The sequence below is a fragment of the Harmonia axyridis genome, chromosome 1 (genome assembly GCF_914767665.1).
Source record: "Harmonia axyridis chromosome 1, icHarAxyr1.1, whole genome shotgun sequence".
Classification (NCBI taxonomy): Eukaryota; Metazoa; Arthropoda; class Insecta; order Coleoptera; family Coccinellidae; genus Harmonia; species Harmonia axyridis.
In genome coordinates this window covers 17,191,451-17,206,673 of record NC_059501.1, presented here as the reverse complement: position 1 = coordinate 17,206,673, position 15,223 = coordinate 17,191,451, and the positions used below count along the sequence as shown (strand labels likewise).

The following is a 15,223-nucleotide window of genomic DNA, read 5'->3' as shown; positions in this document are numbered from 1 at the left end:
CTGTAAAATCGGGAGATAAAACTTTTCCCATTTGCATGAGCTGTGGCAGGACGTGGGGATGTTTTGGTAATCAACGAAATTGGGTTGATTTCATGACATATAAAATTGTTTACACCCTGGATATCTTTATAGCTATTGCAATTTATTTAGAATGGTACCACGTCCTCTTTTTCGACAATAAATGATTCTGAAAACCCTCTCGATCCTCAACGTTCAACTGTTTGAGCTGGTGATGTGTTTGACTTATTGATTCGAAAATAAGGCCAGTGCAACTGTTACGGTGAAAGGATTGCGCTACCGAGTTATGCTTGATAACTTTTTGAGGTTAAAAATGGAAAATATTGACGTGGATGACGTTTATCCTCTACAATATTGTGGTACTTCCAACACGAGAAAACAAGCAATCGCAATTTTGCAAGAAAATTCATTATCGAAGAGATTATCAGAACATCACAGTTTCTTCTTTGAATCCACGTAAAATATAAGGTCTATTCCAATGGTTCACAACTAATTCAAGACCTTCAAGATGAAATTCGTGAAGGTAGCGAAGACATACAGCCAGAAATGTGCATATTGATCATGGAACATTTCATGGGCAAGATATGGTGTTGCAACCGTAACCGTGTTGACAATGGACTAGTTTAGTGATGTTGATAATACTATATTTGATACAATAGAATTAAAATATAGAACAAAACTTATAAATCAGTGAAAAAATTTTGAAAATCCATCAATAAATGACTGAGAAATAAATTATTTCAATTTACGTATTTTAGCGCGGAACGTCTTTGGTCTCCGACTCGTCTGTGACGTCACGCCACTTGCCTGTGATCGCTACACCATAAATCACGTTTAAATACTTAGCCGCGCCAAGGCTCTCGGGCCGTTTGTAGTTGTACAGTGTAGTTTTAACTCGTGTTTTGTTTTTATGTGACCATAATGGAAGAAGGCTTCGTGAAAGGACAAAGTTATTTTTACTCAATAACTAATTTCAAACCAACTTACACCTTACTATTTTTATTATCAGAAATAGATAGCTAGTACTGATAGGTACTTACATCAAAATGATCTTCACACACATATGAAGTAGTTTTAGGTCCAATTAAGTCACGCCTCATTAATTTGCACCACTTCTTCCTTTGATTCATGTCATTTGGTACATGAAAAAACAATCAATTGGGGTTTTTAATTGTCGTGCTTGCACACATAAGCACAATACAATATTTGTAGGATTTTTTTTTCATTTCAGCCATCGTGTAACGAACAAAACACGACACGAACGTACACCAATGAATTCGTAAGCACTCGTCACGCGTGACGTCACACACTAGACTATGAAATTATTCTTCCAAGCCCAACTTCAAAGTTTTTTCATTTCTAGAGATATTTCAATGATTCTTCCACATTTTTGTTTCATTTTACTTAAATTTTTAGAATTTATCCTCAACAAAAAAATGAAAACTAGTCCATTGGACAAATTTAATTTTCTATCGTTAATGACAATCCTTCCTCTTAATAACGAATATGATCTCTTGATATATTTAAGTATATCAACTAGCTTTAATTCCTTTCGAACTAATTATAATCTGATCCAAATACACATACCGTATTTCAACAACATATATCTAAATATCTTCCTCTTATTTTGGTCAAATCTGGTATGGATAGCTGGATTGGGTCGTAAACTGAGCACATCGCAACATAAAGGGCGCAAGTATATCTTAGGGATCTAAATATGAAGATCCCGAAGACAACAGATAGACTGACACAAAATGAAACTCAGTCAAAATGGCTCGAAATAATTTTTGCCTGCGGAAACTGAATTATCCTTTCATCATTATAGTGATAACAAGGACTGTACCGTCAGTGGCCTCGGAAGAAAAATATATCCAGATCTATGTACTCTCAAACACAGAACAGAATTTGACACAAACTGTCACAGAACCACGAAACATCAAAATTGAACCAAATCCTTTTCCATACAAAACGATGGGAGACGACACCAGTCAAGAAAAAGACGAAACAGAAGAAAATTCAAAATCAATACACGTTACAGTTAAAACCCAAAAAGAGACCATAAGCTTAGAAATAGCAGAGGATATCCCCATTTCTAATTTCAAGGAAGTCATAGCGCCTAAGTTCAATGCAAATCCTGATCATCTGCTACTCATTTTTGCTGGAAAAGTAATGAAAGATCAGATGACCTTGAAACAGCACAATGTCCAAAACGGCTTCACTATTCATCTAGTGATCAAGACCATACCCCCACCAACTGCAGCGAATGATACATCTCAAGATTTACCGAGGGCATCAAGCAGTTTCATAAACATGGACCAGAGTCCTCTACTCGGTTTGGCTGGTATTGGCGGATTGAATAATCCGCTTATTGGTCCAATTTTATTAGATGAGAATACTGTAAGAGCCATATTGAGTAAGTTCACATTCGATATCTTAATCTATTTCAGTTAGAAATCACCATTCTTCGTTTTCTTTACATTTCCACTTGATCACTGTGCCCGTAAAGTATGGAACAAATTCATTTTCAGCTAAACAGACCATTTTAAGGAATAATCCTGAAACACGTCGATTTTCAATTTTAATTTGCCGTATTTTAAAAAAATAATTTAATATACTTAGAAGGTAATGTAATGACGTCACTGTCATTTTTTTTTATATGGAACACCCGATTACTCTAGCTGAGCTAATTCCAAAAATGTGTCACATGTTGATTCCAATTGGTGCAGGGTGGACAAAAATACAATAGTTTTGTGTGTGCTCATAAAGTAACGCGTAACATTCTTTATTAGTTAAATTAACAATATTATCAAAAATACTTATTGTATAGCGGCAATTGGTTTGAATGTGACACCGTGTTTGTTACATTTTTAGATCAATAAAATGGTATAAAATAATAAATAATTTCTTTCATATTCTGTCTGCTAGACCACAGGTACCAAACATGTTTGGAAACATCTCATTTTTATTGATCTAAAAATGTAAGAAACTACAGGGTGTTACATTCAAACAAATTGCCGCTAGACAATAAGTATTTTTGATAATATTGTTAATTCAACTAATAAAGAATGTTACGCGTTACTTTATGAGCACACGCAAAACTATTGTATTTTTGTCCAGCCTGTACCAATTGGAATCAATATGTGATACATTTTTGAAATCAGATCAGCTAGAGTAATCGGAAAATTGAGAAAAAATGAGGATGTTCCATTAAAAAAAAATGACGGTGTATTATCCAAAAGTAATTAGCCCTGTATATTAGATTATTATTTTAAAATACGGTAAATTAAAATCAAAAATCGACGTATTACAGGATTATTTCTTAAAATGATCTGTTCAGCTGAAAATGAATTTGTTCCATACTTTACGGACACAGTTTATAAGATAAAATCTGATTCAGTGCTAAAGAATCTGATTGCACCAAATATGTATTCTTTGTTTTCTGACTGAGAAATTCACTGTATACGGAACAGTTTTCAAGAAATTATAATTCAGGTATGCCTTTCAAGCAATTTTTGAATTCATTATGTAGGTATTTCTATCTTTTTGATTGATGATAAATAATCAATTAGGTGGATCCAGCCATATTAAGTAAGAAGAAGCCTATCAATTCATAATGGATATTGCTCAAATTAATTATCGATAGGTAAATGAATAGCAAGCCCCGAAGCTTTTGAAGATATTTCCACATGTTTTATCTCTAGTACTCTACAACGTTACAAAAACATGAGTCAGAAACTATCACAAAACCTTGAAAGAGGTGTAATCAGTTATGTTAAATTGAATTGCTAATCAAAATTTCTCCTATAACGAGCCTTATTCGATGTGAAATCAATTAGGGAAATTCAGTGAAGCGAATGCCAGAAAAATCGAAATAATGGTGATATTATTAAACCATAATTTACCTTATGCTTAAAAGAGCAACTAACGAGTATCAGTTCAAACTAATGCAATTCCACCAATTTGTATACGGAGCAGCACGAATCCTCATCGTGTATTCAGTTATTCAGTACACGAGTATTTGTGATTATTTTTAATGGCGCCACTCTAAATCTTCATTTTCGCAATGTTGAGCTGGAACAGCGGTGATGTTGATCACGACTCCGTGCTTTGATTGAATTCTGCTGACAGATACAATCACGCTAATCACTTATAATAACTACCTGAAGTTTGAGTGCAATATTATTTTGACTTTCACGGAAAATGTATGAAAGTTCGCATAGTAGGAGACACTAATCAATTGATCTTTTCTGAAATCTTTGAAGAACGTCTGCTTACCGAGAGAAAATTCAGATCATAAAATACGCTAATTCAGTTCATTCTGATCTGCCGGTATAATAAACTGTAATCTGTATAGATGAGTAGCTTTTACGGCCTAAAGTCTTGAAATTTATGCCTACTGGTTTTAATATAGATACACTTTGGATAGAATCAAGAACCTAGTTGAATATGTTATTAGATACATAATATATGGAACGCTTATTCTATTTATTTTTGTATGTTTATAGTTATTTTCTACTTTCCACAATAATTGAACATAGTTTAGGTAAACCGCCGATTTAAATTTATCCATTATAATTATTACCTGAATAGTCGGGGACATTGCTGTTTTCTTCTTCGGTAATGATAGGAGAAAATTTTTTCTCTGTGACACTTCCCTTAACAAAATTTTATACGCTGTCCACTTCGTTTCTGAAAGATTCCTGAATATTGTTTATTTCGACAACGTTTGAGGTTTTTAAATCTGCCCCAAGTCCATGTTCTTTGTATCCATATGTATTAGGCATTGAAAAATTTTTGAAAACCCACAACTTGGTTGTAACTCTTCTGATTTGAATATTCAAAGAAAAAGTGAAAAAGTTTCAGAATTTTCTGGACATGCAATATATTTTCGGTAAAATGGTAAATAAGTTTCGTTTATCACAAAAGACCAGAATATTTAATCCAAAATCTTCGATATCATTTAAATTATTTGCGGTTACATGATCCAGCAACACCAAATATTAAGGCCACCTATGAAATTTGGCGAGAGGTTATCGAGCCAAATGCCGTAGGTGCGCCCATTCTCAAGGGGATAGTGATGTTTCGTCCTGAGATCGCTGGAGGACCATTCAGTTAGGCAATCCAATGATCTCTCCCCCTCACACCATCGTGAAGAAGTGACTTTGCTACAACTCTGCGGCTCCTTCAAACCCGCCGAAGTCGCATTTGAGTGAGACGCGACGCCCATAACGTCACCTCTCGGGTAGACAGAGTCACTACACATCCGCGCACCAGCACCCACGACCTGCCAGAGGAGGTGCGCAGGTATACTTATGGGGGAGAGAGCGCAAGCGAGAAGTGCAGGCGAAAATGCAAGGCTCAGTATACCATCGGCGCTTGTGTCCGATGAACACACCAGAAGCCGTGACGTTGAGCGTGGCAGTAAGTCACCTCAGCGCTCCAAAGATTCAGCTTTACGCTCTATGTCGTGGTCACCAATTTGGCGTGAGGTTCTCTGGCCAAATGTTGTAAGTGCGCCCTTACTCAAGGAGATCGTGATGTTTCGTCCCAAATTAGCTGGTGGACTCTTCGGTTAGGCAATCCAGCGATCTCAGCCTAAGACACCCTCGTCGTAAGAGGAGACTCTGCTGCAACGCGACGCCTCCCTTAAACCGGCCGGGGCCGCATTGAAGTATGGTGCTACGCCCATAACGTCACCTCTTGGGCAGACACAGTCACTACAGAACTAACCACTACATAAATATTTAGGTATATGTGATCATGAGCTTGCATAGTAAATGCCTTAATTTTTTCACAAAATCACAATTGAGCACTGATTTTGATGAAACAATTTCACAACATAAACATTAAACAATTTTTAAACGTTGTTGTAGCATTTATTTTTTTATAATTGAATTACCTAACGTACGGCACAGAAGAGACATGAGAAAAGTAGAAAAATTATATACAGTGCAGCCATTAAAATCATTTTAAATTATATAATTCCTATTGAAAAACCTATATTTATATTATATTACAATTCAAATCAGAATTTGTCATTGATTTAAACGTATAATATAATTCTCAATCAAACTTTTGCGGAAACTACATCAGCGTAATATTATATAGAATAATTCACTACGAACTTGAGCACGGAAATCCTACACTGACAATGGGAAAGCCTTTTTTTACTGCAATCCCTGACCCTTTCCTCATATCGTTTCAAATTTCATCATGTTAATCCATAATTTCAGACCAAATTCCCCAAATCCAAAGTCTCGTCGAGACAAATCCCGAATTTAGCCAGATAATCAACAACCCAGAACTGATCCGGCAGACCATAAATATGGCCACGAACCCTTCCCTGATGCAAGAACTAATGCGGCAGCAAGATAGGGCCCTCAGCAATATAGAAAGTCTACCTGGAGGTATGGAATTTCGTTGTTTTGTTATTCAGAGTAACAGTTAATGCTATCAATATTATTTAAGCTTAATAATAGGAATTTCAGTCCATTCATTCGCTGTATGGTGAAAAACGGTTTTATTTTCATTATACGAGGGTTGCCTTCTATATTTCGGTAATGGATAAGAAAACACGATATGGGACAACTTTATTATTTCTCAAAATATTATCCACAAAGTATAATTCACGTTAACCTAAAACAATTTTTCCACAATAAATCAGTGTTTGGGAATCCCAATTTCCCAATATTCATTATTGAATTTTTCAAATGTTTGTTTAAATTTTTTTTGGCCAAATTAAATTATTTCCTTTCAGTTGATATTCGAATTTCGCGGCATTGCCAGCTACATGTCTGAAACATCGGCAACTGCTGGTTTTTCGGACACATATGTTATGTTATTATTCTTATGCGGATAGTCGAAGTCGATTTTTCTAGTGCTATCAAAGTGTCCATAATAATTACTGCAAAATTATCAAATTCCATCCAGTGCTGCGATCTAACATCTACAGAAATCCAAGAACAAAGATTTCAGAAAGTATTGACGGGGTAAGCTGTTGCTATTATAGTATTTCTTCTGAGGTGTACCTGCCTGGTCATTATTTTTTTTTTAATAACTTATTTTGTTAAACCAGCTTTTTCCCGAGGTCCACAGTGTTCGCCGTCTTCGGTGCATGCTTCGGTGCTCACCACGTTTAAACTTAGCATACCAATCAATAATAGTTGATTTTCCTGGTGCAGACCGCGGAAACTCATCATCAAGCCAAGATTTTGCTTAACTGTATTTTTTCAAAATCAATATTTTATCAGCATACGAAATTCTTTTTTGCATTTTTTTCAAATAACAAAAGTAGCTAAACTCACAACGCAATATCTCACAAACTAATGTTCGGACTGGTGTCAAATTTTGACACGTTTCGTTTGAAGTTTGGTACTAACTAAAACTAAGATGTCTAAAAACATGGTGAATGCACTCTTCAATTTTTGAATGGAATGACATTCGACCAAATTGAAAATATTAGTTTTATTTCGTGGCGGCGCCGCAATGGCATACCTTTCATTTCGATCTTTTTTCCTTTGATTTTGACATGATACATCAATTAAAACCCGATCCAAGCCAATCAGAAGCTTAAACTAATATTCTCAAAATTGGCAAACAAAAGCTAATCAGTCCATACACCAGGTTTTTAGACATCTTAACTAAAACTAAAAATCATATGGGTTCAATACTAGCACTGCCATCTGTGCATCAGACCGGGGACTTTTCAATTGGCCTAATACGTTCTTGACTAATAATGCCATAATGTCGCTTTCTACGTTAAGTCTTCAGGGTATGAGTCATATAAAAAGATGAGGAAAAAGGTTGAATTATACTCAACAAGTTTGTCCTTCTTTAATCTACGCAGATATCATAATAAAGTTTCCAGTTCGGCATTTAGATCAAATTCAAATGCAGAAAGCGAATCGAGCTATATCAAAATTTTAACAGATAACGCAAGTATACAAATTGAATCCCACGTGGTATAGGGATCTTAAGAATTTATTATTGATTGATAACATTAATGAATTAGTAGGATCGCACCATAGATGTGAGACCTGCTATCGGTCATAAACCTGAATTGACTGATTTACATTATTCACAACTCATGAGCCTCAATGCAGAGAATACTGAAACCGTTCCTTCAATATGCGAACATACTATAAGTGTTGTCTACTACTCGAATGCAGTATCAAGCCTTTGGCTGCGTTTGATCTGAAACCTTTTCTAAAGAGCTATTCTCCTGTGTGTTTGTTCTTCAAATTCCTCCCAACCCTTCACAACGTTCCATGTCATGTTGTGAGAAATATAATAGAAAACACCGGTGTGAACGTCGAGGCAATTTTTCGATTTTTATAGCTCTCTCAACTTCTCACCCGATTGAAATCCGCGAGTAAAAAGGCACCATACAATTTATTTAGCTCCACTATTTATCACATCCCAAACAAAATGAAAAAAAAAACCTAATCCCTCCTAACGTCCTGCGATAGGTACTCAGATACTGGAACAGATGTTCAGGAACGTGCAGGAACCTATGATGGACGCGGTGGACGAGAGTCTTCGTCCCAACCCCTACTCCTCCAGCGAAAACCCCTCTGGGATCCAGCAGCAGGGCGCCGAGAACAGGGACGCCCTCCCCAACCCCTGGACGTCGGAGAACGACGCTGGTTCGAACCCGACGCCCACCAGACCATCAGCCGGTCAACATCCCAATCTGGCTAATTTACTGCAGAGAATTATGCTCAATGCCGAATACGATCAAAGTAGGTAAATAGTTACCGATGGTACGGTAACTTGATTCCAAGTTAGCATATAGGTGTGGTTACGAAGGGTCTACCTGTTAACCGTCGGAAGAGCGATGTTTGTCTACCTATCGAATTACTTAGTTGTTGGGACGTGTAGGTGGTCGCTAAGAAAATTGTCATTCGATCGGTCTCAATTTTTGATATTGATATGTTACGTAACTTTTCGTTTTTCTTCTTGTTCTTCGTGTCTTCTAAGCATTTTTGTTATTTCTCTTCGATGCCTTGTTTGTACCCATTCAAGAGGGAGATTGTCACTCCAAAGTTTGGGAGTTACCGATTCTCCTGCGTCCAACTGGTGATTTGTATTCGTATACTCAATAGTCTGATTTCTACTATGTTAATTCAAATTTTATCCGAGCTTATCAATAATACGTATTAATAGTTAATGGTTTTGATCATATAAATAATTAATTAGCAAAGTCATTGAAAGCAGTCCAATAAGAGAAGGGGATAAATATCATTAACGGTGTCACCTTTGCTCATTCTTCTAATGTTCTCGATCTCATATTTTCGTACAAATCAATTCTTGGAATGAAACCCAGAGTAAAATATCAGGACCCCAAAAATTGTCGTGTCATTGTGGGAAGAGATCAGTTGAAGAATGGTGGAATTGATTTTTTTTGGCATCTCTACAAAACTTCAGCTCTATATAATAAATTGAAAAAGTAACTAACTGTATAGGGTGGGCGAACTTGGACACTGTTGAAGTGGATGTCCTATTCCTATACTAGATCGGTGACTGAGGGCCAATTTTCACGAGAAACTTATTGCCGAAAACCGCAACTCCAGAGTTATCACTGTTGCATAGTTACCAATGTTCGATTTCGAAATATTGCTGTGATTTTCCTTCTGTTTAAAATTTTTATTTCTGTGAAAACATTTTTGTAATAGTTTTTTCACGAATAATTCGATTGAGTTGATTGAATCTTCAGCAAACTGAAATTTTATGAGTTATCGCTATAAATGATATTTTTCTGAAGTCATATCCAACAGTTCCAACAAGTTGCCGACTAAGTGGCCTGAGCTAACGTCTATGGACTTTCACCTTCGAAAAAGATTAAATGATATAATCTTCCCCATAGACGTTAATTCAGGTGACCTTGTCGAAGTTGGGACTTGTGTAAAATATCAAGTGCTATATTTTTGGAATGGTAATTGGCAGCACTATCAAAATATATACAAATATATCCTTATACAAATATACTGGGTATCCTTAAAAAAAAATTGTTTAAAGCGATTTCTCATGAAATATCAGTTTGCTGAAAATTCAATAACGTCATTGAATTCTACGTAAACAATTGCTACAAGAAAGTTTTCACAGAAATAAAAATTTCCAACATAAGAAAAGATACAGCAATATTTCGAAAATGAAGATTTTCGAAAAACAGCTGGTAACTATGGAACGGTTATAGCTATGGAGTTGTGGATTTCGCCAATGAGTTTCTCATGAGAATTGGCCTTCAGTCACCGACTTCAGATTTTGCCTATCTAGAACTTAAATATGACTCCTCCTTCAAAAATGCCTAATTTGGCTCACCCCGTACAGAAGAAATACTCAATGAATTCTTAACAGCCATCTAGTTTAATCATACTTTCGATATTACAAAACTAAAACTAAAGGTAACCATACATCGAGCAGAGTTGGTCCACCTTAGGAAAGCATTATACCGTCCGGATGTCTCAACATCAGATATTTTAGTTAAGCGATATTTTTTCTGGAAAGAGTTCAAACAGGACGAATCTAATGACAAAATCCAATGTTAAAACCTATGACGATGCTAACCGCAGTAGTAATCAAATCGTCAGGTGAATAACCTACTACTTTTCAGTTGAACAATCCGACCATAAAAGCCTTCAACATTATACTATTTGAACAGTTAATAGGGAAAGAAAGGAAGTGAATAAAAGGTGAAGTCAATCGATTTGAAATATGTTGTTTGCTCATGACACTCAATCATTGCGGTTCCATAAATGACCACGATAAATTCATCGTAGCCCGTTAAAACACCAATAAAGTAAGACAGAAGACGCTGTAAAAAATATTCAGGTACATGTCCGGCTCACGACCAAACCGACCTATACGGGAAATTCACCCCGACGCCTACCGCTTTTCACGCATTTCCACCGCTTTATCGCCGAGCTGCATCAAACAAAAACGCAAACATTTCCGCCGCAGTGATTGAAACTTCGAATTTCCCGGAAACTTCGACTGGGGGCTCTCTCCTCGCTGGGAAATTTCCACTTATCGCCGTTCCACGCGATCATCGCCCGGCTTTTCCTAGAGTGCAATAACCATGCGAGCGACGCACGAACGGTCTTTTCGCATTCCGGTTTTTATTTGCCATTTCCACCCACACACGGAACTGTACCGACGTGTTTTGTTAGGTATTCCGGGATTTGTGACTACGTTACGACTATATTAATGGTCGTCTGTTCTGATTATGCCGTCCGGCATTGTCAAACCGCTTCCGGTTTGATATCTGCGAGAGCGATGGGAATCTGTCTCAGACCATCAGGTGGAGATGGGAGACTTGTAGGTGTTTGCGAGGTATCAGGCAGTGGCTAGAAGCGCATTTTCCTTAAGAGTCCTTCAGACGGTCAAATCAGTTTACAGTTCTGTTTCAGTTGAACTGTGTAAGACGTAATGGATTCTCGGCTTGACTTGATATTGAAGCTACTTGGCTTGAGTTTGACATGAAATCAACTTAAATTCAAGTCAAGTAGTAGTTTTTCAATGTTGAGTCAAGTAGTCAATAAATAAATACTTCACATTGAAAAACTACTACTTGACTTGAACTTGAGTTGATTTCAAGTCAAGCTTAGGCCAAGTAGCTTGAACATCAAGTCAAGCCGTGAATCCCTACGTCTTACACAGTTCAACTGAAACAGAACTGTAAACTGATTTGGCTTTGGCCGTCTAAAGGTCTCTTAATGCTCCTAAGAAAAATGCGCCACTGGTCACTGTCTGATATCGTGCAAACACCAACAAGTCTCCATCTCCACCTGTCGACCATTAAGATAGTCATAACGTAGACACATATCCCAGGATACTTGACAAGCCACCTGGCTTGAGCTTGACTCTGAGGTGTCATATCCAATACTTATTACGGTTTCAAGAATCACGTGCCAGTATATGTGCAGCAGCCTCAGTACTATCTGGAAATTTTCCCATGCATCACAAATTAAAATTCACAGAACAAGGTACAGAGAGTAAACCAGCTATATAATTTGCTCAGTTCTATTTTACTGAGTGAAGAAAACTTTCTAGTTGAGCTCATCGAGTAGCAGGGAAAAACTTGACCTATCTTTGTGCACTGATATGTCTGAACGCAAGATTTCTCCTTTGTTCCTTAATTACCATCGACACACAGAAGGGCTCTGTTCCAAGAAAGAGAGTTTTCCCATTATCTTTCGTTAATGGATCTGCTATTTCGTCACCTTGCACCATAGAGTGACCAGGTACACAAAGAATACTCCCTGATTATTTTATCCGAATGCGTTAAGTGACATTTTGTACTCCTCTAAGGGTAAGTCAAGAGCTAGTAGAGCTGTTCCGCTGTCCCATACTATGTATATTCTCTTTTTGTTGAGCAGTATTCCTTTGAAATAGCTACTTAGATTGAAGGACCATACAATCCAATTCCGACTCATTCATGGTTGACCCTAGCTGCATATATAGGAAAGAAAGACTTGGTGAATACATCGACAGGTGTGTCAATCATCAGTCACTTCATTTGAACTCGACAAATCGATAACAAGTCTATACGCATAGTGGGAACTGAATAGATTGTATCAATGTAAACCTCCGAATTGAAATGAAATGTCAACGAAATCTAAAACTGGAACCGATACAACCATTTGAAAGATCTTCAATGATCAGATTCGATGATCTTTTTAGAATTTGGTTATTATAATGTGCTCTATTTAGGGCTTCAATGAACGATTGAACGAAGGAATTGAAACAGGGGATGTAAGCATGGTCGAGAACAGAATTGAAACATGATCGGAAATTGCGACTGAATTGGCAACTGATCGATGATATTCTATCTCTGCCTTGTCGAATTTTGCAAATTTATGGAGATCTACTTTCATTAGAGAGATTAATAAAAATAAATCAAATTTCAATTGTGACGATTTGAACAGCTGCAAAAAAACTACGGATAGAATTGATACTTGAATTCCGAAGGAATCTAGTTTTAACTCCAATTGTTCCACCCAAGTAAGCGCTCAGTTCCGGAAATGATCCTCTAGTAGATCAAGGACAAAAGCTCATTAAAAGATAGAAGAAGTTAATAGCTAATGAAAGCATCCGTATAAGTATGAACTATTAAAGAATAAAAGGCTGTTCTAACCAATTCGTAAATCGAACATGCGAAGAAAATATTGAAACAAAGTTAGATAATTACGTGTTTTTCAGATGAAAGCACGGCTGGTAATGTTCTCGCTCTGTTGACGCAGTCTTGTTTCAGGTAAAAACACAATAATGAGTAAATCGGTTTTTTATTTCCGATAATTAGCATTCGTGATGAGTCTAAACAATGTTTTTCAATTAATCGATTGATTCTATCACTCGACAGAAGAGATTCTGTTTTGTCTGAAGACTCTGGTCTTACCTACCAATCTATCGCTATATAGGTACTTTAATTTGATTCCCTTCATAATAGCATTTGATACAGAGGCAGATTTTTTTGGGGTGTTTTCATGACTTGATCGTTTGTTATAATTGCATTGACAGCTATGATGGGAAAACTAGAATTCAATCTATAAATCACCGTAACCTGTAACAAATCAATTCAATGAGAATCCTTTGTTCTCGGGTAATCAATATCCGAAAAACAGCATAAACATAAATTGTACCGTAACAGTATTGAACAAACGTGAATTTACAGGCGTCTTATCAGGACTGAACAATAACGTTACCCCCGATCCCAACTACGCAGCGCAGACAGACAGACTCATGGACCTGTTATCCAGGATGAGGGACACCAGCCAGCAGAACGCCGGAGTTTACGAGGAACAGTATAGAACTGAACTGGAACAGCTCGCCACAATGGGATTTGAGAACCGCGATGCTAACCTGAGGGCACTGATTTTGAGTTTTGGCGACGTGACTGCCGCTGTCGAAAGACTGTTGGCCCAGAATACGACCAGTTTTCAGGGATGAATCACGATTGTATGATTTCATTGTGTTTTCAACATTTTGTACGATATTTTTATTTGAAATAGACTTGACAAAGTTCAGAAAGACTTCATCTTAATTCAAATATTGTTTGTTAACTATTTCAGCAGTTACTAATTGTGAGTTGATCCCTATTAACCCTTAACTGGTTTCACTTAGTGAGTAGAGTAATAATTTTGAAAAAATATTCTTTCGGTGAGTCAAATGTTTTCAACAAAAATGAAACATAATTTGAACAGTGTTTGTATTTTGAGGATTTGAATGAGGAAAACATTCACGATTAATATAGAAATATAATAGAGTTGTGAGAGTAGGGTGTATGTTCCATAACAAGATAAAAGTATATTCTAAAACCAGTTGCAGAATCGGCTCCTATTCCAACACGAATGCGAAATTCGAAAAGAAGCGAGTTTTCGAACGCATGAGTGTTGGAATTGCCTTCTGCAACGAGTATCAGACGATATTGTCTCTATTACAGTCGAGTTTCGTGAAATATTGTCGAAATTCAACGAAAAATTCAGATTATACATCCTAGTGACTTTTGTATTGTTTCTTGTATACTGCAATAGGGAAAAATTTTTACAAAGGAATACAACTTTGCTTCCGTAATTTTTTTTCGAAATTCGAGGCTTCAGTGTAAAAAACTGGTTATACATTCATGATCCAAAGTATTGTCCATCGCTGGCCTCTACTTTCTCTCATCTTTCGGGCAGCGTACGAATTTCGCGTTGGAAAAACTGGTGTTATTTTGAAGAGATCCACGCATCGATCCAATTTTCTACTTCTTCATAAGACCGGAAGTGCTGGTCAGCTAGGCCGTGTGCCATAGATCAAAACAAGTGGAAGTTTTGTGGTGGGAGCAACTTCTAGAGAATACGGCGGGTGATGTAGGATTTCCCATTGGATCGATTGAGTGCAGAAATTGAAAGAAAAAAACCTTGTCAAACGCAAAAAAAAAAATTTCTTCCGACAATCCTTGTAACAAATCAATGATAACCATATATGTAGCTCTTTTCACTGCTTGATCACCCAAATTAAGGTATTCTTCTGATTTGGCCCCTAGTAATCACTGGCTTTCGCAGACCTCAAAAAAAAATTGCTCTAATGAAATATTGATTGCTGAGGTTATTGATAAGTTAGAGAAGCCTGGAGCACACATGTATCACCTTTGAAGGTGACTATCTTAACGAAAAAGCGAATTTTCAACAAAAAAAAAGTGCGTTTTCAATGTTCAGGCCCTGGA

At 36.8% G+C, this 15,223-nt stretch overlaps 2 protein-coding genes across 3 annotated transcripts in view; both read left to right on the top strand.

The window, feature by feature from the left end:
* LOC123679699 (dopamine receptor 2) overlaps nucleotides 1-15,223 on the top strand; it is a 258,175-nt gene that overhangs the window by 86,213 nt on the left and 156,739 nt on the right. The gene's annotated exons all lie outside the window — the stretch shown is intronic.
* Nucleotides 1,923-14,042, top strand: LOC123679714 (ubiquilin-3-like). Its single transcript, XM_045617137.1, has 4 exons — nucleotides 1,923-2,431; nucleotides 6,252-6,425; nucleotides 8,487-8,759; nucleotides 13,691-14,042. The coding sequence occupies exons 1-4, from the start codon at nucleotides 1,990-1,992 to the stop codon at nucleotides 13,963-13,965; spliced, it is 1,164 nt and encodes a 387-aa protein (XP_045473093.1). The 5' UTR covers nucleotides 1,923-1,989; the 3' UTR covers nucleotides 13,966-14,042.